The sequence below is a fragment of the Amblyraja radiata genome, chromosome 6 (genome assembly GCF_010909765.2).
Source record: "Amblyraja radiata isolate CabotCenter1 chromosome 6, sAmbRad1.1.pri, whole genome shotgun sequence".
Lineage (NCBI taxonomy): Eukaryota > Metazoa > Chordata > Chondrichthyes > Rajiformes > Rajidae > Amblyraja > Amblyraja radiata.
Window position 1 is genome coordinate 97,477,559 of NC_045961.1, and position 25,807 is coordinate 97,503,365.

At 46.5% G+C, this 25,807-nt stretch overlaps 1 protein-coding gene across 1 annotated transcript in view; it reads left to right on the forward strand.

Annotated features, from left to right (window-relative positions):
- LOC116974627 (cohesin subunit SA-2-like) overlaps positions 1-25,807 on the forward strand; it is a 117,280-nt gene that overhangs the window by 67,029 nt on the left and 24,444 nt on the right. The window contains exons 20-25 of the mRNA XM_033023305.1: positions 1,411-1,614; positions 4,230-4,300; positions 8,256-8,343; positions 11,750-11,830; positions 14,720-14,812; positions 23,195-23,369. Of these exons, the coding sequence (XP_032879196.1) occupies positions 1,411-1,614; positions 4,230-4,300; positions 8,256-8,343; positions 11,750-11,830; positions 14,720-14,812; positions 23,195-23,369 (712 nt within the window). The remainder of the gene's footprint in view (positions 1-1,410; positions 1,615-4,229; positions 4,301-8,255; positions 8,344-11,749; positions 11,831-14,719; positions 14,813-23,194; positions 23,370-25,807) is intronic.

Sequence of the window (25,807 nt, forward strand, 5' to 3'; positions counted from 1 at the left end):
GATACAGTGTTGAAATAGGCCCTTCGGCCCACCGAGTCCATGCCGACCACCAACGGCCCATACACCAGTTCTATCCTACACACTGGGGACATTTTAAAGAAACTAATGAACCTACTTTGGAATGTGGGAGGAAACCGGAGCACCCGGAGAAATTCCACGCGGTCACGGGGAGAGCGTGCAAACATTGCACAGACAGCAGCCGAGGTCAGAACCGCATCCGGGTCTCTGGTGCTGTCAGGCAGCAGCTCCACCACTGTGCCACTGTGCCTATCCCCTAGTGTCCACTGGCCATTTGCAGGTGTAGGAAAACTTGGGTTTGGATGGCTAAAATCTTACAGCGATTCACAATTCATAGCAATCCTTGTCACCTTGCGGGATCATTTATACATTCATAATGGCAAGTACTATTTAACTTACTGTCAGTGTGGGAAGTTCATTTGGGCCAAGGGAACATGTGTAATTGGTTGTGGAAACAAAGAACTGAGATGTTGGTTAACACAAAAGGACACAAAGTGCTAGAGTAACTCCAGGCTTTGATAGAGTGGATGTGGAGAGGATTTTTCCACTAGTGGGATAGTCCAGGACTAGAGGTCATAGCCTCAGAATTAGGAAGGAGATGAGGAGGAATTTCTTTAGTCAGAGGGTGGTGAACCTGTGGGTTTTTTTGCCACAGAAGTCATTGGATATATTTTAAGGCTTGGATAGATAGATTCTTGATTAGTATGAATGTCAATCTTAGAATAAAGGGGAGGTCAATTTAAGACTGAGGTGAGAAAAAACCTTTTTCACCCAGAGAGTTGTGAATTTGTGGAATTCCCTGCCACAGAGGGCAGTGGAGGCCAATGGATGGATTTAAGAGAGAGTTAGATAGAGCTCTAGGGGGCTAGTGGAGTCAAGGGTTATTGATAGGGGATGATCAGCCATGATCACAATGAGTGGCGGTGCTGGCTCGAAGGGCCGAATGGCGGCCTCCTGCACCTATTTTCTATGTTTCTATGTCAGGGGTTATAGGGAGAAGGCAGGAGAATGGGGTTAGGAGGGAGAGATAGAACAGCCTTGAATGAATGGCGGAGTAGACGATGGGCTGAATGGCTTAATTCTGCTCTTATCTCTTATGATCTTATGAGCTCAGCAGGCAGCATCCCTAGAGAACATCCCATAGAGATCCCTAGAGAACATTATGGGCGGAGCACCAAGGCAAATTCCTTGTATGTGAATACTTGGCCAATAAACTTATTCATTCATTCATGGATAGGTGACGTTTCGTGTCAGACTGAAGACTGAAACATCATCTATCCATGTTCTCCAGGGATGTAGCCTGACCTGCTGCGTTACTCCAGCACTTTGTGTCCTTTAGTGCATGTGGGTTGTTGGTATTTCACTGAACCTTTGTCCTTTGGGAAACGGCAGCATTTGGACACCCTACTGAAGCAGATAAAGGAGATAGTGGAGCAGGAGGTGGGCTCTGAGGTTTTGGAGTTCTGTTCGAAGGCATATCTGTTCCTCAGTAAGGAAGAGCTGGCTGCTCATGAACAAGTAGAACTTGCAAAAAGCCAACTGTTCGACCAGCTCGTGGGAAAGTTCAACCTGCTGCTGAAAGACTTTCTTCACAAGGTATGGCCTTTATATTTTCTCTCTTTTTTACTAAATAGCGATATGCATTTATTTATCATCTAATGAAACAGTTATTTCAATGGAGACTGATTTGGGAAACATGGTTGAGGGTTGCCTACTGGTCGAGAGCTTTAAGGGCCTGTCTCTCTTTTATGACCTAATTCACGACCTTTTTTACTCGTGGACATTTTTCATCATGCTAGAAAAACGCCCCGACCTACTTGATGCCACGAGTACCTACGACTAGCTCACACCCTACCTATGACCTCCTACGACTTCCTACGACCTCATGACGACCATGCTGCGAGTATGAGTCAAAGGCAAACTCGGCAGAGGTCACGAATTAGGTCGTGAAAGTGGGACAGGCCCTTTAGTTTTGAGATACAGCGTGGAAACAGGCCCTTCGGCCCATCGAGTCTGTGAACCCCGGACGGTAACACTATCCTACACACACACAAGGGATAATTTACAATTATACCAAGCCCATTAACCTGTGTGGCTTTGGAGTGTGAGAGGAAAATGGAGAAAACCCACGCAGGTTACATAGAAACATAGAAGACAAGGACGCCCAGGTCTCGCTGTAACTCCCCCTTACCTAACCTAACCCCATTGAGATAATAATCTGCCCCCTTGTTTTTGCCGCCAAAGTGGATAACCTCACATTTATCTATATTATACTGCATCTGCCACGCATCTGCCCACTCACTCAACCTGTCCAGGTCACCCTGCAACCTCCTAACATCCTCTTCACAGTTCACACTGCCACCCAGCTTTGTGTCATCCGCAAACTTGCTAGTGTTGCTACTAATTCCCTCTTCCAAATCATTCATATATATGGTAAACAGTTGCGGCCCCAACACCGAGCCTTGCGGCACTCCACTCGCCACTGCCTGCCATTCTGAAAAGGACCCGTTCACTCCTACTCTTTGCTTCCTGTCTGCCAACCAATTTTCTATCCATGTCAACACCCTACCTCCAATACCATGTGCTCTAATTTTAGTCACCAGTCACCAGTTATGGGGAGAACATATAAACTCTGTATACACAGCCCCTGTAGTCAGGATTGAACCTGGTCAGGTGCTGTAAGGCAGCGACTCGACCGCTATGCCACTATACCGGCCCGAACAAAAACTAGGTATTGGGATGTTTCAACTTTATTGTTGTGACATTAGGGTGCTGACCACAGAAGCTGATCTGCAATCTCATATTACAATCGCCCCACACTTTTAAATCTCTACTCCTACAGCACCTTTTCTTAATCTGTACACCGTGAATGGCTCGATTGTAAATATGTATTGTCTTTCCGCTGACCGGCTAGCACACAATAAAAGCTTTTCACTGTACCTCGGTACACGTGACAATAAACTGAAATCAAACACAAATGCTGGATTAACGCAGCAGGTCAGGCAGCATCTGTGGGGGACATGGATAGTGGACATTTTGGGTTGGAACCTTTCTTCTGACTGATTGGAGTAAGGGACGACAGATGGCACAATGGGCTAAGTGTTCGGCTGGCAACCGTAAGGTAGCCGGTTCGAATCCCGCTTGGAGTGCATACTGTCGTTGTGTCCTTGGGCAAGACACTTCACCCACCTTTGCCTGTGTGTGAATGTGTGTGAATGTGTGTGAGTGATTGGTGGTGGTCGGAGGGGCCGTAGGCGCAGATTGGCAGCCACGCTTCCGTCAGTCTGCCCCAGGGCAGCTGTGGCTACAGAAGTAGCTTACCACCACCGAGTGTGACTGAGGAGTGAATGAATAATGCGATGTAAAGCGGCTTGAGTATTAGAAAGGCGCTATATAAATCCCATCCATTATTATTATTATTAAGGGGGAAAGAAAGCTGGAAAAACATTGGGGGGGGGGGGTGGGGGAGGTGGAACAACACCTGGCAAGCGATAGGTGGATACAGGTGAGGGGTTGGTGGTGAGGGGGGGGGGGGGCGATTGGCAAATGGGTGAACAAACGCTAGAGATAAAAAGAAGACAAAAGGGTAAAGAGAGGAGTAATATGTAAAGAGAGCGGCTGGGAAGGTGGATGTTACCTAAAATATGGAGAATTGGGTGTTCCTACCAATGGGTTTGGAAGCAATCTACCAAAGTGGAATATTAGTCAACGGTTCATGAATGATTGGTCATGCCTACTGAAAATCTGGAGTGCACAACTGAAGGTATAATTTTATATTCTCTAGCTCTTGCATAACTGAGAAATTATTTACATTATTAGACATAGAACGTAGAGAAACATACAATACAATACAATATGGTTTTATTCGTCACATTGCACATGAAGTGCAAGTGAAATGAATTTGAAAAATAAGAATAAGAAAAATAAGAAATGAATAGAAAAATAAGTGCAGGAGGAGGCCATTCGGCCCTTCGAGCCAGCACCGCCATTCAATATGATCACGGCTGATCATCTATAATCAGTAGCCCGTTCCTGCCTTCTCCCCATATCTCTTGATTCCTTTATTGTTCATTGTACATGTATTTGAGGTGTTATTGTGTTAATGTGCCTGTAAATCTGCAGCAAGTAGGAGTTTCACTGTTCTGTTCCCAGTGATTATGACAATCAAACTCTCCTGTGACTCATTATTCGTGGATTTTGTTGTGCCGTAGGGTGACCGGTTTGACGAGGATGAATCTTACCAAATGTGGTCCACGCTGAAGAGAATAACTACCTTCCATAAGTAAGTGAGACCATTGTTCCCCGCCTAATAGGAACATGATACTGAAGCTCCCACTGGCGAAACAGTGGCGCAGCTGGTCCATCTACTACCTCAGTTCAGAACTGGGTGAGGGGTGTGGAAAGATATGACGTAGGTATATTCCTTTTTTTTTTCTCTTCTGTTTTTTTATTTTCTGTTTTTTTATTTTTTTTTCTATTTTCTTTTTTACATCTTTATGGGTTCTTTCTCTCTATCCTTCCACAAACTATCAACTGTTAACACATCACTACTTTCCTTACTTTCTTTTCTCTCTTTTTCTTGCTTCTGTTATTTCTCTATTGTTAAATTTAAAGCAAGAAGTTGTACACGAAATGTATTATGTTATATGCCACGGTTTATACGACTGTACATTGCTTCTAATAAAAATATTTTAAAAATAAATAAATATAAAATAAATCTACTAGACCGGATTCAATCTGCCCTTCTCCAGAAGAACCTCTCCTCAAACTTCCGACCTGAATCCTATTCCTTTTCTCCAGAAATGCTGCTTGACCCGCTGAGTTTAGTTTTTAGATACAGCGCGGCCACAGGCTCTTCGGCCCACCGAGTCCCCATCACCGATAGCGATCCCTGCACGCTTGCACTATCCTACACACACTGGGGACAATTTACATTTATACATCAGTGGAGTGCGGGAGGAAGCTGAAGATCTCGGAGAAAACCCAGCGGGTCACGGGGAGAACGTACAAATTCCGTGCAAACAGCACCCGTAGTCGGGGTCGACTCCGGGTCTCCGGCGCTGCAAGGCAGCAACTCTACTGCTACGCCACCGTGCGGCCCGTAAGTTAAGGGCCTGTCCCGCGAGCATGCGACTGCGTGCGGCAAGCGCGACCAAACCGGAGGCGGGGGCTGGGCGGAGGTTGAGTGATCCCCGTACAGGGCCTGTCCCACCAGCATGTGGCTGCATGCGATGAGCGCGCGGAGGTCGAGTGATCCCGTACGAGTTGACGTGAAGTTCGAGCGAAGTCCGCGGGAAGTTCGCGCGTGACGTACGCCGTCAAGACGCTGCGTACGGAGTCGAGACACTGCGCACGCCTGTCAAGACGGTGCGTACGGCCTCAATGCGGCTGCGGGCCGGCAGGCCGTTGCCGCGCGGAATATTTGAACACTGTCAGTTTTTCGGATCCAGCGCGATGTCGGGACCAGCTCCGCACAACTCCATACGGCTCCGGTGATCGAAATGGGACCGGCCCTGCGAGGCCGTACGGCTCAAGCGATCAGGTTAGGTCGGGCTTGCTGCATGCAGTCGCATGCTCGTGGGACAGGTCCTTTACTCCAGCATTTTGTGTCCATCTGCATTTCTTTCCTACACATTTTGTATGCTGCATTTCTAATCAGACAATGCTCTTGAAAGAGCAGAAAGACACACAGCGTAGAAATAAGTCCTTCGGTCCATTGAGTCTACACTGAGCGTAAAGCACCCACTTGCACTAATCCCATTTTATTGTCTGGACTTTCCAACCAACTCCTGCCCAGAGTCCACCACTCAGCTACACGTTTACAGTGACCCGTGCCCAGGCCCTGGGGATGTGGGAGGAAACCAGTGCCACCAGAGGAAAACAGCACCCTCAGAGGGAGAACTTGCAAACTCCACACAGACAGCACCAGAGGCGGCACGATGGCTCACAATTGTAGGGTTGCTGCCTCACAGCGCCAGTGACCCTGGTTCGACCCTGACCTCGGATGCTCTCTGGGTGGAGTTTGCACGTTCTCCGTGTGTGACTGTGTGTGTTTCCTGCAGGTGCTCCGGTTTCCTCCCACATCCCAAAGATGTGCAGGTTCGTAGGTTAATTGACCTCAGTAAATTGTCCCCTAGTCGTGTGTAGGGAATGGAATAACATCACCTAGTGTGAATGGGTGATTTACGGTCAGCGTGGTGGGCCGAAGGACCTGTTTACATGCTATATCTATAAACTAAACCAGAGGTCAGGATTGAACTTGTGTCGAAGGAGTGTGAGTTAGCAGCTCCAGCTACACCACTGCGCTGTCCAAACTCTCCCTTCAGTTTAATTTAGACATACAGTGCGGAAACAGGCCCTTCGGCCCCACCAGGTCCACGCCGACCAGCGATCCCCGCACATTAACACGATCCTACACCCACTCGGGACAATTTTTACATTCACCAAGCCGATTAATCTACAAACCTGCACGTCTTTGGGGTGTGGGAGGAAACCGAAGATTTCGGAGAAAACCCACGCAGATCACGGGGAGAACGTACAAACTCCGTACAGAAAGCACCCGTAGTCGGGATCGAACCCGGGTCTCCGGTGCTGCATTCGCTGTAAGGCAGCAACTCTACCGCTGCGCCATCGTGACCGCCCTACATTCAGTCTCTCATGAGTAAATCTTAACCCCACTGGTGTTTCGCACACACGAGCAGCTGTCCCCCTCAGGTCTCTGGGCACCAACGCTGCCAACCCTCAGCATTGCCTGGCATGTGATTCTGAGTTTTGTAAAAACAAAGGCAGGAAATGCTGGCGATACCCAGGAGGTCAGGCAGCATCTGCGGGAAGAGAAACAGAGCATCAGAGACTTCCTCTTCCCACAGATGCGACCCAGCATAGAAACATAGAAAATAGGTGCAGGAGTAGGCCATTCGGCCCTTCGAGCCTGCACCGACATTCAATATGATCATGGCTGATCATCCAACTCAGTATCCTGTACCTGCCTTCTCTCCATACCCCCTGATCCCTTTAGCCACAAGGACCAACTCTAACTCCCTCTTAAATATAGCCAATGAACTGGCCTCAACTACCTTCTGTGGCAGAGAATTCCACAGATTCACCACTCTCTGTGTGAAAAATGTTCTCATCTCAGTCCTAAAAGATTTCCCCCTTATCCTTAAACTGTGACCCCTTGTTCTGGACTTCCCCAACATCGGGAACAATCTTCCTGCATCTAGTCTGTCCAACCCCTTAAGAATTTTGTAAGTTTCTATAAGATCCCCCCTCAATCTTCTAAATTCTAGCGAGTACAAGCCGAGTCTATCCAGTCTTTCTTCATATGAAAGTCCTGACATCCCAGGAATCAGTCTGGTGAACCTTCTCTGTACACCCTCTATGGCAAGAATGTCTTTCCTCAGATTAGGAGACCAAAACTGTACGCAATACTCCAGGTGTGGTCTCACCAAGACCCTGTACAACTGCAGTAGAACCTCCCTGCTCCTATACTCAAATCCTTTTGCTATGAATGCTAACATACCATTCACTTTCTTCACTGCCTGCTGCACCTGCATGCCTACTTTCAATGACTGGTGTACCATGACACCCAGGTCTCGTTGCATCTCCCCTTTTCCTAATCGGCCAACCTTCTGAATATGTCCCACATTTTTTGTTTTTAATTTAATTTATATGTCTAGCAACTGCAGTTCTTAAAAACATAGCACATAGAACATTAACCAGTACAGCACTGGAACTGGCCCTTCGGAATCAGACTTTACTGGACTTTATCTTGCACCAAACGTTATTCCCTTTATCATGTACCTGTACATTGTGGGGATGGCTCATTTGTAATGTAGAGTCTTTCCACTGACTGGTTATCTGTGCTTGATTCTGATCTCATATGCCTGTACATGATCCATATCCCTCTGTTCCTCGCACTTCCACATCTACCTCCACCACCACCCCTAGCAGTGCGTTCCAGGCACCCGTTCATAAAAACTTGCCCCGCTCATCTCCGTTAAACTTTCCCCCTCTCACCTTGTGGCCATGCCCTCTAGTGTTGGCCGTATCCTTGTTTTTTGTTTTCCTCTCCCCTGACTCTCAGTCTGAAGAAGGGTCTCGATCCGAAACGTCGTCCATTCCTTCTCTCCAGAGATGCTGCCTGTCCCGCTGAGTTACTCCAGCATTTTGTGTCTGTCTTTGTGGTTTCGCCTTCCTGACCCGAATTCTCTCGCTTCTGTTCCTGTCTGTTGCAGTGCTCATGATATAACTCGATGGAACCTGCTGAATAGCACCTGTAAGCTGCTGAAGAGCGGGTTGGAGGATGGCAATGTCACCGAGCCGGTGAGTCCCCCCCCGCCTGTTTGAATCATCGCCCCTCATAGAATATACAGATCTCTTCTATGAACGAACAATAACTCCTGAGATGCTGCCTGTCCCGCTGAGTTACTCCAGCTTTTTGTGTCTATCTTCAGACAATAACTTGTAATGGTTCATAGGTTCATGTTCCAGGAGCAGAATAAGGCCATTCGGCCCATCAAGTCTACTCCGCCATTCAATCACGGCTGATCTATTAACCTGCAGACATTCCTTCTTATCTTATAGATTTGTGTCTGTCTTTGATTTTCGAAGTGGTTTCGCCTTATAGATCTTATAGAAACTTACAAAATTCTTAAGGGGTTGAACAGGCTAGATGCAGGAAGATTGTTCCCGATGTTGGGGAAGTCCAGAACAAGGGGTCACAGTTTAAGGATAAGAGGGAAGTCTTTTAGGACCGAGATGAGAAATTCATTTTTCACACAGAGAGTGGTGAATCTGTGGAATTCTCTGCCACAGAAGGTAGTTGAGGCCAGTTCATTGGCTATATTTAAGAGGGAGTTAGATGTGGCCCTTGTGGCTAAAGGGATCAGGGGGTATGGAGAGAAGGCAGGGATGGGATACTGAGTTGGACGATCAGCCATGATTATATTGAATGGCGATGCAGGCTCGAAGGGCCGAATGGCCTACTCCTGCACCTATTTTCTATGTCTATGTTTCTATGTGCCTTTAAACATTTCTCAGTGTGAAGGAGGGGTCTTGACCAGAAATTTCACCTATGCATTTTCTCCAGAGATGCTGCCTGACCCGCTGAGTTACTCCAGCATTTTGTGTCCATCTAACTTTTCTCAACAATTCTACGCACCAATGTGAACCCATTTCAGCTCGAAATTAATATCCAATGAGAGTTGCGGGGGGAGTTTGTAGGTTAGTTGGCCTCTGTAAACTGTCCCTAATTTGTTGGCAGCGGGTGCGAAAGTGGGATAACACAGAAAAAGACAGAAAGTGCTGGAGTGACTCAGCGGGTCAGACAGCATCTCTGGAGAACATGGATGGGTGGCGTTTCGGGTAGGGACCGTTCTTCAGACTGGTCAGCACAAAATAGGAAAGGATGTGGTTCCACCAGCAGGAAGGCAGAATAAATATATCGGGATGTTTAAGAAAGAACTGCAGATGCTGGAAAAATCGAAGGTAGACAAAAAAGCTGGAGAAACTCAGCGGGTGAGGCAGCATCTACGGAGCGAATGAATATGCGACGTTTCGGGTCCTTGTTGCCTGAAATGGAGGGTTTAGGTACAAGGAGAGATTGGATAGGGCAGATTGGTCTCACTGGCATTCAGGTGACTGAGGGGTGACCTTATAGAAACATAGAAACATAGAAATTAGGTGCAGGAGTAGGCCATTCGGCCCTTCGAGCCTGCACCGCCATTCAATATGATCTTGGCTGATCATCCAACTCAGTATCCCGTACCTGCCTTCTCTCCATACTCTCTGATCCCCTTAGCCACAAGGGCCACATCTAACTCCCTCTTAAATATAGCCAATGAACTGGCCTCGACTACCCTCTGTGGCAGGGAGTTCCAGAGATTCACCACTCTCTGTGTGAAAAAAGTTCTTCTCATCTCGGTTTTAAAGGATTTCCCCCTTATCCTTAAGCTGTGACCCCTTGTCCTGGACTTCCCCAACATCGGGAGCAATCTTCCTGCATCTAGCCTGTCCAACCCCTTAAGAATTTTGTAAATTTCTATAAGATCCCCTCTCAATCTCCTAAATTCTAGAGAGTATAAACCAAGTCTATCCAGTCTTTCTTCATAAGACAGTCCTGACATCCCAGGAATCAGTCTGGTGAACCTTCTCTGCACTCCCTGTATGGCAATAATGTCCTTCCTCAGATTTGGAGACCAAAACTGTACTGTTTATAGAGATTTATAAAATGACTAGACTAAGTGGGACCCGTTGGGTCCCAGCTTCACACAGGTGGGCTGGCCCCCCAACACAATATTCCACCTCTCCACCAATTCCAAGATTGCTGGCCAGTGTGGGGGGGGGGGGGGGGGCTTTCTGGAGTGCTAGCATGGGTGTTGTGGGCCGAAGGAACTGGTTTCCAGAGGGCTAGTATGGACATTGTGGGCCGAATGGATACTTGTGCTGGCAGCTCAGTCACGCAGGCCTGGCAGCTCAGTAACTCAAGCCTGGCAGGCTGGCAGCTCAGAAACTGCTAGAAATTCTGCCGGAAACAGGTGAGAGACTGTGAGGGAGAAGGGGGAGGGGGTGGACAATCAATTTTAGACATTTTCATTGTTTTTACAGTTGCAAAAGGCACACAGCTGCAATAGGCACACATTCCAATAGCCACACAGTTGCAAAAGGCACAGTTTAAAAACACATTAAGGGCACTCACAGGTCAGTATTCTCACTTCTGTAGGTTTCCAGCTCAGACTGAGAGTCGTGACGCTCTCACTCCCCCATCTTGCAGAGACGGAGCCACGCCCACACTTCCGAGTTTTATAGCTCCTCCTCCCACCAGAAGTGGCGTGGCCTTCATGGCGTGATTGACGGGAGAGAGAATCTCAACATTTTTTAAACATTAATAAGTCTTTTATTTTTCATCGATGGGAAAAATCCTCTGGCCCTGACAGCTGGAGGGGGACTCTGAGTAAGGTGGCCAAAAACCACAGCCATAAGTGGTCGCATTTTCTCTAACATCAATATACAGTGCAAACAGGAAGTGGTCAAGTTTAGACTTTTAATTATATAGATGTAGGATTGAGTTTGGATAGATCAGGTGGTTAGGATAGTGTCCCAGTGATGAACCAGTTTCCTCCACCACCATATTGCAATGCGTTTTCCAGATCACGGCAGCCTGATCACATCTCAATGACCAACTCGGTACTGAACTAGTTTTCTGAACATAGGACAAGGTTTGAGGTGAAGGGGGAACGAACTTATAGGAATCTGAGAGGTAACTTTTTTCACAAAAAAGGTGGTGGGTGTATGGAACGAGCTGCCAGAGATAGTTGAGGCGTGGACAATTGTAACATTTAAGATAGAATAAGACAGATACGTGGATACTACAGGTTTAGAGGGATATGGGCCAAGCACAGGCAGGTGGGACTATTGGAGATGGGACATGTTGGTGTGGGCAAGTTGGGCATGTTTCCACGCTGTATGACTATGACTATATGTGCCTTTTCTTGCCGTACAGCAAATCTTCTTGTGTATGGCGCGCACAGCCTAAAGTTGCAGGTCAACTTGTTCTATTTGATCTATTTGTTTGTGCACGTCGGGTTGGTTGCATTAGACGAAACTGGGTGGACCACGTGAAGGTTGCAATCTCCCACCCCTGTACAGCGAATGAACACCCATGACAAAGCCCTGATTATCTATAACACTTGATACAAAGTTTACAAATGTTATTATTTCTTATTTGCAGATCATTATTCAAGCCATAAAGTGCAGCTACTTTGACATCATGTGGCAACTCTCCAAAGTATCTGAAGGCATTTCCCCTCAGGTACAGTATATGGGCTTCCTGCCATTCTTAAGTTATGGGAGCAGAATTAGGCTATTCAGCCCATCTAGTCTACTCCGCCCATCAAATCTACTCCGCCATTCAATCATGGCTGATCTATCTTTCTCTCTCAACCTCATTCTCCTGCCTTCTCCCCTTGGGACGACAGATGGCACAATGGGCTAAGTGTTCGGCTGGCAACCGGAAGGTAGCCGGTTCGAATCCCGCTTGGAGTGCATACTGTCGTTGTGTCCTTGGGCAAGACACTTCACCCACCTTTGCCTGTGTGTGAATGTGTGTGAGTGATTGGTGGTGGTCGGAGGGGCCGTAGGCGCAGATTGGCAGCCACGCTTCCGTCAGTCTGCCCCAGGGCAGCTGTGGCTACAGAAGTAGCTTACCACCACCGAGTGTGACTGAGGAGTGAATGAATAATGCGATGTAAAGTGCCTTGAGTATTAGAAAGGCGCTATATAAATCCCATCCATATAAATCCCATCCATTATAACCCCTGACACCCGTACTGATCAAGAATCTGTCGATCCCCGCCTTAAATATATCCATTGACTTGGCCCCCACAGCTGCCTGCGGCAATGAATTCCAAGATTCACCACCCTCTGACTCAGAGGGTGAGGGTGGGCCATCTCCTTTCTGAAGAAGGGTTTCGGCCCGAAACGTTGCCCATTTCCTTCCCTCCATAGATGCTGCTGCACCCGCTGAGTTTCTCCAGCATTTTTGTGTACCTTCCTTTCCAAAGGTACGTCCTTTTATGCTATGGCTATGGACTCTGGTTCTAGACTCTCCCACCAGTGGAAACATCCTCTCCACATTCACTCTATCCAGGCCTTTCACTATTTGTTAAGTTTCAAAGAGGTCCCTCCTCTCATCCTTCTAAACTCCAGTGAGACCAGGCCCAGTGCCTTCAAACGATGATCATTTGTTAACCCACTCGTTCCTGAGATCATTCTCGTAAACCACCTCTTGACTCTCTTCAATGCCAGCGCATCTTTTCTCAGATACGGGGCCCAATACTGCACGCAATACTTCAATTGCCGAATGACAAGTGCCTTATAAAGCCTCATTGTTTCCTGAATTCTCCCAGAATTATTATCCTGTTTAAATTCAGGACCAACATCTCATAACTTCAATCCTTTTCTGCCCACAGCAGAGAATGAGGCCGTTCAGTCCAGTATACCTGTATTAGCTCTTTGAAAGTGTTCAATTGGTTCCATGACTCAGGCTCCACAAATTCCATGGATTCATAGATGATTTCCAAAATTGGAGGCCATTTGGCCCATTGCTTCTATGCTCCACCTGTCCATGGAATCAAAGAAAACCTCCAGCACATTTGTACCAATCTCCTGTGTTAAAATTGAACCTGTTCTTTGGGCTCACTTCCCAATTTCCCTGTAGAAACATGCAACTGCAGATGCTGGTTTACAACAAAAAGATTAAAATTGCTGGAGTAACTCAGCGGATCAGGCAGCATCTCTGGACAATATGGATAGGTGACGTTTCGGGTCAGGACCCTTCTTCGGATTTGACCCAAAACCTCACCTATTCATGTTTTCCTGAAATGGTGCCAGACTCGCTGAGTTACTCCAGCACTATGTGTCCCGTTTTCCTTCATTGTCTTGTGAAGATGAGAGGATGTTATATTTGGGGGGTAACATGGAGAAAAAAGGAACTGCAGACAGACACAGAGTGCTGGACTAACTGAGCGAGTCAGGCAGCATCTCTGGAGAAAGGAATAGGCGACGTTTCGGGTGGGAACCCTTCTTCAGACTGGAAGTCTTAATCCATTTCTCCAGAGATGCTGCCTGACCCGCTGAGTTGCTTCAGCATCTTGTGTCTATCATTGTTGTAAACCAACATCTGCCGTTCCTTCTTACACAAGGAAGTGCTGATCCAGGTTTACAACTTTTGGGGTAATTTCACTTCCCGTGATGGAGTGGTTTAATAGCAACCAGTGGCTTCTCAAAGTCGTTCCTGATTCCTGCGATCAATCAATATTGGTGATACCATTATTGGAAATTCACTCCCTTTGTTGAGGTGTAATCACTCTCCTTGCCTATACTTCTTCAACATCATAGTGGACGTTCACAGACCATTTACTCCAGTATTCCTTGCCTGCTGAACAAGATAACAATTATTTTATTTTATTGTCACATGTACCGAGGTGCAGTGAAAAGCTTGTGCTGCGTGCTAACCAGTTAGAGGAAAGACAATACATGATTACAGTCGAGCTATCCACGGTGTATAGATACATGATAAAGTGGATAATGTTTAGTGCAAGATGTACTGTAGCCAGTAAAGTCTGATCAAAGTTAGTAGTTCGAGAGTCTCCTATGAGGGATGCCATTGATGCTCTGTACGTAACACATAGATATAGATTATTATGGTAGGTTCAAACACTCTTGGCTTCACTGATTAAGAAAACTCGGCAATACCACTAAGGAAAGGTTTAACCATATAACCATATAACAATTACAGCACGGAAACAGGCCATCTCGGCCCTTCTAGTCCGTGCCGAACACTTACTCTCACCTAGTCCCATCTACCTGCACTCAGACCATAACCCTCCATTCCTTTCCCGTCCATATACCTATCCAATTTATTTTTAAAAGATAAAATCGAACCTGCCTCCACCACTTCCACTGGAAGCTCATTCCACACAGCTACCACTCTCTGAGTAAAGAAGTTCCCCCTCATGTTACCCCTAAACCTCTGTCCCTTAATTCTCAATGGTTATGAACCAAATGCAGGCAAATGGGACCAGTTTAGTTGGGGCATCCTGGTTGACATGGACGTTGAACTGAAGGGTCTGTTTCTATGACTCTCTGACTAACTAACCTTTGCCTTTGGAGTCTAAAACCTCTCTTTGTTCTTGCTCAGAGCATGCAAGTGCTGGTGGGGAAGCAGATGAGGGGATTCTGTTACATTTGCAGACGGTACCTGACCAATGTCAGCAACGTGGTCAGAGAGCAGGTCAGTATGGACTACAGCAGAGTTAGTTTCTGTAGCACTTTGGACTGGAGCCCCTGGTACTTCACACAAGTGTTATCACACCAACGCCGACTGATTTCCCCCCCCTCCCCTCCCCCCCCCCCCCCCCCTCCCAAAGAGAGATCATGGGGAAGAAGATCGACCAATATTCACCACCCCACAAACAGTGGCGCCAACCATCATCTATTGCTCATTCATCATTCACTGCTCACCAATGATCTGAAGGGGCTGCTCCTTGCTTTCTGGCTCCATTTCAGTCCCACCATCCTGATCTTTGGGCATCCAGTGCCTAAGGGAGTGTGTGGAGCAGAGGAAGTCCTGGTTGGGTTGCTGGTTGCTCCTGGGCCTGGCCAAGCTGGCCATTGGTGGGCCACGGCACCAGGCAGAAGTGGGCTCTACCCGAGCCGGCTGCCTGCCCCTTTCCCGGGGTTACGTCCGTGCCGGTGGTGTCCCTAAAAAGGAACATGCGGTGTCCGCGGGCACCATGGGGGGATTTTCGGGACCGTTGTATCCTGGATCAAGATTATAATATGGTTATTTAATCTTTACCATCAAGATTATTTGGTGATTTTTATATTTGGTGGTGGGCGTGTTGGCATTGTTTTGTAAATATTATTATTGTAAATAATTGAATACATCGTTTTTGTAAAAAAGTATTCGCCCATCGATGGTAATCTCCTAAGCATTTCCTTCCATCGCCCACTAAACCACCTCTCAACATCTCCCCTCCGCCAACCATCTTCCACCTTCGACTGACCACCTTCCACCAACCGTTGGTACCATCACGTACCACGTTGGTACCAACCATTACCCATTAACCATCGTCGAAAGCCCACTCCCATCTCACACTAACCATACCCCACTCGTGCTTGCTCAGTCATTATCGCCCATGATTAACCACTAACCAGTACCCGATAACCACTAACCATCATCTACTAACCATTGCCGAATCCCATTGCCCTTAAGCACGACCCACTCAGTAATGCTTACCAGCAATGCCGATAGCCATCAGTCATTACCGTAGCCTACTTGAACCACTGACGCCAAATCATGAGATGGCGTCAGAGTGTGGTGACTCCTCGTGTGCTAGTCTCATAAGAGGATGTACTATCATCCATTAGAAATGTCTCGATAGTCATCTATAGGAATCCAATCATTGTTAGACACAAAGCGCTGGAGTAACTCAGCGGATCAGGCAGCATCTCTGGGGAAGAAAGATGGGTGACGTTTCGGGTCAGCACCCTTCTGGAAAAGTAGGGGGCAATGAACTGGAGCAGTGAGAGAGGGTATCACAGAACTCCTGTTGGAGGGAGGAGGAGAACTTCTCCAAAGTAGGCAAACGTGGAGGAGATTTTGCAGTGGAGCAGACAAAATGTGTGGAAAGGAACTGCAGATACAGGTTTATACAGAAGATAGACAAAAAGTGCTGGAGTAACTCCGCAGTTGATGGGTGACATATCGGGTGTAGATAGTAAACTTGACTGATGCAAGACATTGTTTAGTTCCTGAGTCTTTTGGGAGTTAGTCCAAGGCTTCTTCAGAAAAGGTTGAGGAATTGATGAACTTTGGGTTCAATCCTGTTTAAATTCGGGACCAACGTCTCATACCTTCAATCCTTTTCTGCCTACAGCAGAGAATGAGGCCATTCAGTCCAGTATACCTGTATTAGCTCTTTGAAAATATTCAATTGGTTCCAGGACTCGGGCTCTACAAATTCCATGGAATCATAGATAATTTCCAAAATTGGAGGCCATTTGGCCCATTGCTTCTATGCTATACCTGCCCATGGAATTAAAGAAAACCTTGTGAGGAATTAAACAGTTTGGTGAACTTACCAACTCTGTTGCACTTGTTCCTGTAGGTTTCATCACCTTTTTCCCCCCCCCTTCCTTTCCCCTGCATCCATTTTTCATATTGAACCAATTTTCAAATAAACATAGAAACATAGAAAATAGGTGCAGGAGGAGGTCATTCAGCCCTTCGAGCCAGCACCGCCATTCATTGTGATCACGGCTGATCATCCACAATCAGTAACCCGTGCCTGCCTTCTCCCCATATCCCCTGATTCCGCTAGCCCCTAGAGCTCTATTCATTGCATCCACAAATTTCACTGTCCCAATTGGTGCATGTGACAATAAATGTCTCTTGTCTTGTCTCTTTTAAATCCATCCAGTGAATTGGCCTCCACTGCCCTATGTGACAGAGAATTCCACAAATTCACAACTCTCTGGGTGAAAAACGTTTTTTCTCATCGCAGTTTTAAATGGCCACCCCTTTATTCTTAGACTGTGGCCCCTGGTTCTGGACTCCCCCAACGTTGGGAACATTTTTCCTGCATCGAACTTGTCCAGTCCTTTTATAATTTTATATGTTTCTATAAGACCCCCCCCCTCATCCTAAATTCCAGTGAATACAAGCCCAGTCTTTCCAACCTTTCCTCATATGACAGTCCCGCCATCCCGGGGATTAACCTTATGAACCAACGCTGCACTGCCTCAATAGCAAGATGTCCTTCCTCAAATGAGGCGACCAAAACTGCACACAACTGCAGATTTATTTATTTAGCGAATGCAAAGTCCTTTAGCCAAGCAGTTGCCTCTTGATCTGCTGTATGAAGGGTGACAAGTCCTCCTTTGAGTCTTTGCAGAACTGCAGAAGGACTTCTTTACTCCTATACTCAAATCCTCCAGTTATGAAGGCCAACATGCCAATAGACAATAGGTGCAGGAGTAGGCCATTCGGCCCTTTGAGCCAGCATAGCCATTCTCTGTGATCATGGCTGATCATCCACAATCAGTACCCCGTTCCTGCCTTCTCCCCATATCCCTTGACTCTGCTATCATTAAGAGCTCTATCTAACTCTCTCTTGAAAGTATCCAGAGAATTGGCCTCCACTGCCTTGAGGCAAAGAATTCCACAGATTCACAACTCTCTGGGTGAACAAGTTTTTCCTCATCTCCGTTCTAAATGGCCTACCCCTTTTTCTTAAACTGTGGCCCCTGGTTCTGGACTCCCCCAACATCGGGAACATGTTTCCTGCCTCTGCCGTGTCCAATCCCTTAATAATCCCTTAATAATCTTATATGTTTCAATAAGATTCCCTCTCATCCTTCTAAATTCCAGTGTGTACAGGCCCAGTCGCTCCATTCTTTCAACATGACAGTCCCACCATCCCGGGAATTAACCTTGTGAAATACGCTGCACTCTCTCAATAGCAAGAATGTCCTTCCTCAAATGCCATTAGCTTTCTTCACTGCCTGCTGTACCTGCATATTTACTTTCAGTGGCTGGGGTACAAGGACACCCAGGTCTCGTTGCGCTTCCGTTTTTCCTAATCTGACACCATTGAAATAATAATCAGCGTCCTTGTTCTTGCTGCCAAAGTAGATAACCGCACGTTTATCTACATTATGCTATATAACCATATAACAATTACAGCACGGAAACAGGCCACCTCGGCCCTTCTAGTCCGTGCCGAACACTTACTCTCACCTAGTCCCATCTACCTGCACTCAGACCATAACCCTCCATTCCTTTCCCGTCCATATACCTATCCAATATATTTTAAAATGATAAAATCGAACCTGCCTCCACCACTTCCACTGGAAGCTCATTCCACACAGCTACCACTCTCTGAGTAAAGAGGTTCCCCCTCATGTTACCCCCAAACTTTTGTCCCTTAATTCTCAAATCATGTCCTCTTGTTTGAATCTTCTCTACTCTCAATGGAAAAAGCTTATCCACGTCAACTCTGTCTATCCCTCTCATAATTTTAAAGACCTCTATCAAGTCCCCTTAACCTTCTGCGCTCCAAAGAATAAAGACCTAACTTGTTCAACCTTTCTCTGTAACTTAGTTGCTGAAACCCAGGCAACATTCTAGTAAAGCATATACTGCATCTGCCATGCATCTGCCCACTCACTCAACCTGTCCAAGTCATCCTGCAACCATCTAGCATCCTCCTCGCAGTTCACACTGCCACCCAGTTTTACGTCATCTACAAATTTAATAGTTTGTTACTTTTAATCCCATCATCTGAATCATTAATAAATATTGTGAACAGTTGCGGCCCCAGCACTGAGCCATGCGGCACTCCACTCGCCACTGCCTGCCATTCTGACAGGGACCAGTTTATTCCCACTCTTTGTTTTCTGTCTGCCAACCTTATCAAAGGCTTTCTGAAAGTCCAGATACACTACATCCACTGGCTCTCCTTCATCCATTTTACTAGTCACATCCTCAAAAACTTCCAGAAGATTAATGAAGCAGGATTTCCCCTTCATAAATCCATGCTGACTGCTATCCAAATACGCCGTTATTACTTCTTTAATAATTGACTCCAGCATCTTCCCCACCACCGATGTCAGGCTAACTGGTCTACAATTCCTCGTTTTCTCTCTCCCTCCTTTCTTGAAAAGTGTGATAACATTAGCTACCCTCCAATCCACAGGAACTGATCCTGAATCTATAGAACATTGGAAAATGATCACCAACGCGTCCACGATTTCTAGAGCCACTTCCTAGAGTACCCTGGGATGCAGACCATCAGGCCCTGGGGCTTTATCAGCCTTCAGTCCCATCAGTCTACCCAATACTATTTCTCGCCTAATGCAAATTTCTTTCAGTTCCTCTGTCTCCCTGGATCCTCTGTCCTCTAGTACATCTGGGAGATTGTTTGTGTCTTCCTTAGTGAAGACAGAACCAAAGCACCTGTTCAACTCTTCTGCCATTTTCTTATTCCCCATAATAATTTCACCTGTTACTGCCTTCAAGAGACCCACATTTGTCTTTACTAATCTTTTTCTCTTAACATTCCTAATGAAGCTTTTATTATCCTTCTTTATATTCGTGGCCAGCTTACCCTCGTACTTCATCTTTTCACCCCGTATTGCCCTTTTTGCTACCTTCTGTTGTCCTTTGAAAGTTTCCCAATCCTCTGGCTTCAGGCTGCTCTTTGCTGTGTTATACCCCTTTTCCATCCCTAACTTCTCTTGTCAGCCACGGTCGCCTCTTACTTCCCTTAGAATCTTTCCTCCTCTTTGGAATGAAATGATCCTGCCTCTTCTGGATTATTCTCAGAAATTCCTGCCATTGCTGTTCCACTGTCATTCCTGCTAGGATCCATTTCCAGTCAAGTCAATTTTATTTCTATAGCACATTTAAAAACAATTCTTGTTGACCAAAGTGCTTTATATTACAGTCGACCTGGGCCAGCTCCTCTCTCATGCCTTCATAGTCCCCTTTGTTCAATTGCAACATTGACACTCCTGATTTAACCTTCTCCCTCTCAAATTGCAGATTCAAACATCATATTATGCCCGCTACCTCCTAGCAGTTCCTTTACCTTGAGTTCCCTTATTAAATCTGGTTCATTGGACAACACTAAATCCAGAACTGCCTTCTCTTTGGTCGGCTCCATAACAAGCTGCTCTAAGAATCCATCTCGGAGGCATTCTACAAACTCTCTTTCTTGGGGTCCAGAACCAACCTGATTTTGCCCAGTGTACCTGCATATTGAAATCTCCCATAACCACAGTGGCATTACCTTTGTTACATGCCAATTTTAACTCCTGCTGCAACTTGCACCCTATATCCAGGCTACTGTTTGGGGGCTTGTAGATAACTCCCATTAATGTCTTCTTACCTTTACAATTCCTCAATTCTACCCACAGTGACTCTACATCATCATTCCCTATGTCACCCCTTGCAAGGGACTGAATCTTATCCCTCACCAACAGAGCTACCCCCCCTCCTCTGCCCACCTGCCTGTCCTTTCTATAGGATGTATAACCCTGAATATTCTGTTCCCAGCCCCGATCCTCCTGTAGCCATGTCTCTGTAATCCCCACAATGTCATATCTACCAATCTCTAACTGAACCTCAAGCTCATCCACTTTACTTCTTATACTTTGCGCATTCATATATAATACTTTTAATCCATTACCCATCTCACCTTTCACATCGATCCCTATTTCACTTGGCCTTACTCTCCTATCCCTTTGTGAGCTTTCTGTCCCGTTAATACTGGTGTCTTTCTTAACTTTTCTTATACTCTCTTTCCTTTTTTCTCCATCCATGTATTTCCAATTTGTCTCCCCCCCCCCCACACTATTTAGTTTAAACCCACCCGGGTAGCAGTGGCAAACCTGCCTGCCAGAATGCTGGTCCCCCGCCTGCTATGGTGCAATCGGTCCCTTTTGTACAATTCACCCTTATCCCAAAACAGATCCCAGTGGTCTAAGAACCTAAATCCCTGCCCCCTGCACCAGTTCCTCAGCCACACATTCAGATCCCCCATCTCCCTGTTCCTGCCCTCGCCAGCACGAGGAACTGGAAGCAAACTGGAGATAACCACCCTGGAGGTCCTGCTTTTCAGCCTTCTTCCGATCTCTGTAAAGTCACACTGCAGAATCTCTTTCCTCTTCTTCCCGACGTCATTTGTGCCGACATGCACTACCACTTCCGGCTGTTCACGTTCAACCTTGAGGATGCTCTGCGATCGGTCTGGATCCTGGCAACAGGGAGGCAACACACCATCCTTGAATCCCGCCTGTTGCTGCAGAAACCCCTGTCTGTACCTCTTATGATGGAAACATAGAAACATAGAAAATAGGTGCAGGAGTAGGCCATTCGGCCCTTTGAGCCTGCACCGCCATTCAATATGATCATGGCTGATCATCCAACTCAGTATCCCATCCCTGCCTTCTCTCCATGCACCCTGATCCCTTTAGCCACAAGGGCCACATCTAACTCCCTCTTAAATATAGCCAATGAACTGGCCTCAACTAACTTCTGTGGCAGAGAATTCCACAGATTCACCACTCTGTGTGAAAAATGTTTTTCTCATCTTGGTCCTAAAAGATTTCCCCCTTATCCTTAAACTGTGACCTCTTATTCTGGACTTCCCCAACATCGGGAACAATCTTCCTGCATCTAGCCTGTCCAACCCCTTAAGAATTTTGTAAGTTTCTATAAGATCCGCCCTCAATCTTCTAGACTCATGCCTGATGTCTGTCTCTTCGGCTTTGCTTCAGCGTCACGTTCTGCCACGCAGACCTGCCCGCCACTCAGACTGGCAGAGTCTTCCGTCCCGACAGCATCGAAGAGGGTGAACCTGTTTTCGAGATGTACATCCCCCGGGGTCTCCTGTACTCCAAGCTTCCTTCCCTTCCTCATCGTCACCCACATTCTCTCTTCCAGTATCTTCCGCGTAACAATCTCGCTGTAGGTCCTGTCCAGGAAACTCTCATTGTCCCGGATGCTCCTGAGGTCATCCCGTTGACTCTCCAGTGCCCCAACACGGCCCCTCTGGAGTTGAACCTGGACACACTTCCCACAGTTGTAGCAGCCAGAGGCACCAGCGGTGTCCCTGACCTCCCACACCCTGCAAGCATCACACTGAATCAGCTTACCTGTCATGTCTACACTGCGTCTCTCCCTCTCCAACTTTTAGCGTAACCTCCTCCCTCAGCCTCCTTGCCGAAGACTCTCGAGTCAGAGACTCGCACTTTTCTCACAAGGCACTTCCGTCGACAAAGCCGCTCCCCGATAGGTAGCTCCCCGAGAGCAAACATTGCTGAGACATTGACTAATTCACTAATTAGCTAACTTACCGATTTGCAAATTAAATTCTTCAGCCAATCCCCGCACTCAATCCTTCACCTGCCGCTCCTCTGCCGACCTAGAAGTAAAATGGGAAATTAAAAATAAAATAATAATTTTCTTTCTTGCCCCCTATAAGTTTTCATAATATCAGTGCAGAAATGTTTGGGGATGAACTTTAACAATTAGAACGGCGGCGCTGGGCCAGTACTCGCTGGAGTTTAGAAGGATGAGGGGACCCCTGATTGAAACTTACCGAATAGTGAAAGGCTTAGACAGACTGGAGGTGGAGAGGATGTTTCCACTAGTGGGAGAGTCTAGGACTAGAGGTCATAGCCTCAGAATAAAAGGATGGTCCTTTAGGAAGGAGGCAGGGGGAATTTTTTTATCAGAGGGTGGTGAATCTGTGGAATTAATTGCCACAGAAGGCTGTGGAGGCCAAGTCAATGGATATTTTTAGGGCAGAGATAGATAGATTCTTGATTAGTATGGGTCTCAGGGGCTATGGGGAGAATGGGCTTGAGAGGGAGAGATAGATCAGATAGGATTGAATGGTGGAATCGATTTGATGGCCTAATTCTGTTCCTGAACTCATGAACTTATGAATTTCCTGGGCAAACCACAAAATTGGCCATCCTGTGTCACCGTGGGCATTGGATTCTGGCTCAGTAAATGTAATTAGCATGGCCGGTGTTGCTGGAAGAATTCTTGTGGTCTGTGCGTGTGTATCTCGACTAACGACGTGTGTATTTTCAATGCCAGGCCTTTGTGATCCTTTGTGACCTCCTGCTGGTCTTTAGCCACGAGGTGCTGTCCAGTGGCCACGAGAACATTGAGCCCTTTGCCTACGTCCCAGAGGCTTCCTTGCAGTCCGAGCTTGTGGCCTTCGTCATGGACCATGTCTTCATCCCTCAAGACAATGAGAATGTCAACAAAGGCAAGTGGTTTTGGAGAAATAGCTCTTTGAAGCAGCTAGCTGGAGAGAGTGGCCTTTATCTACTGCATTAGACTGTGATCCCAGGAAGTGCTCTTCAGAATCGTGCAACGTGGCTGTAGAAGGGAATTTTGTGCTATACCCGTACCCTGTATCTGGCTTTACTCTGACGGGCGCAGACACAAAATGAAACGGCTCATAGTTCAGTAGTGTGTCCATTGAACAAGTCGGGTTATTGAAGGCCTGAACAGCGTGCACTGTAAAACACTCTGAGAGAACCCAAAGTGTTTTCAAAGATTTTTGCAGCAATACATAGAGGTACTTACTAGAGAAGGGCGGTGCTGGACCTCCTGTTAGGAAATGAGACGGGACAGGTGGCGGAGGTATGTGTTGGGGAGCACTTCAGGACCAGTGATCACAATACCATTAGTTTCAATATAATTATGGAGAGGGTCAGAACTGGACCTAGGGTTGAGATTTTTGATTGGAGAAAGGCTAACTTTGATGAGATGCGAAAGGATTTAAAAGGAGTGAACTGGGACATTTTATTTTATGGCAAGAGAAATGGAGGACATTTAAGGTGAAATTTTAAGAGTACAGAATCTTTACCAGAGGAGGTAGTTGAGGCTGGGACTATCCCATCGTTTAAGGAACAGTTGGACAGGTACATGGATAGGACATGTTTGGAGGGTTATGGTCCAAGCGCAGGCAAGTGGGACGGGGGTAGCTGGAACATTGTTGGCCGGTGTGGGCGAGTTGGGCCGAAGGGCCTGTTTCCACACTGTATCACTCTGTGAATTGAATACATTTTATTAGCCAAGTATGCATACATAAAAGGAATCTGCCTTGTAGCTGTGCTCGCAAGTAACAACATGATATACAGTAAATAATTAAGAATAACACATTATAATTTAAACATGTGAAGAATTAAATATAATACCAGGGCAAAAAGAGGCTACAGACTTTCTCCAACTACTATGGGCCCAGTGGCAGCAACTCTACCAATGTGGTACTTTAACTCTTAAAGTTATTGAGAGTTGTCTGTGCTTCCTTCACCCAGGCATGCAGGGAATAGATTATCCAGCTTTGGACTTGTACATTCTCTTTACAACATTTACGCAAAAAAATGATTGTTATTTAAAAATGTCTGAAAAATGTTATATTAAAAAATAGAAATGGCTTTCTGTAATATGTTTGACACCCACTAGATGGCAGTCAGATCCCATCTTATATTCCCGTCTCTGCAAATTGCTTGGTTAAATCGATTTAGTTTGGTTTGTAAATACAGCATGGAAACATGCCCTCCGGTCCACCAAGTACATGCTGGTTCAATCATCCGTCTTTCTCTTTCCCATCCACTCCCTATACATTAGGGGTAGTTTTTATACACAGCCAAATTAACCAACAAACCTACACCTGGCCTTGCAATGTGGGAGGAACCCGGAACAAATCCACACGTGCAAACTCCACACAGACATCGCCCAAAGTCAAGATCAACCCAAAGTCGGTGGCGCTGTGAGGCAGCAGGTCTACTAGCTGCGAAACTGTGCCGCCCTGATTCTGCAGCTCCACAGGAGGGAGAGATTTGTACTTTCTCCAAATACTATGGTCCATTGGAAGAACTGCATCTCCATAATGACTGGCCTTATCAAGGATAAGAATTAGGACGGCAGTAATTTAACAAATTGCTGCCTGCTTTGGTATTTTTGAGTAATCCCAGGCACAGTCCAATTTTAATAAGGCAACCTCCCCTCCCCCCAGTCTGACTGTTTTTAACTGTGGATCCTTACGAAACTACAGGGGCAGTACAGTGGTAGAGTTGCTGCCTTACAGTGCCGGAGTTCAGGGTTTGATCCTGGCTGCTGGTACTAGCCAGACTGATTCCTGGGATGTCAGGACTTTCATATGAAGAAAGACTGGATAGACTCGGCTTGTACTCGCTAGAATTTAGAAGATTGAGGGGGGATATTATAGAAACTTAAAAATTCTTAAGAGGTTGGACAGGCTAGATGCAGGAAGATTGTTCCCGATGTTGGGGAAGCCCAGAACAAGGGGGCACAGTTTGAGGATAAGGGGGAAGTCTTTTAGGACCGAGATGAGAATTGTTTTTTTCACACAGAGAGGGGTGAATCTCTGGAATTCTCGGCCACAGAGGGTAGTTGAGGCCAGTTCATTGGCTATATTTAAGAGGGAGTTAGATGTAGCCCTTGTGGCTAAAGGGATCAGCGGGTATGGAGAGAAGGCAGGTACTGGATACTGAGTTGGATGATCACCCATGATCATATTGAATGGTGGTGCAGGCTCGAAGGGCCGAATGGCCTACTCCTGCACCTATTTTCTATGTTTCTATGATACTATCTGTGTGGAGTTCGCACATTCTCTGGGTGCTCCGGTTTCCTCCTGCACGCCCAAGACATGTCGGTTTGTAGGTTAATTGGCCC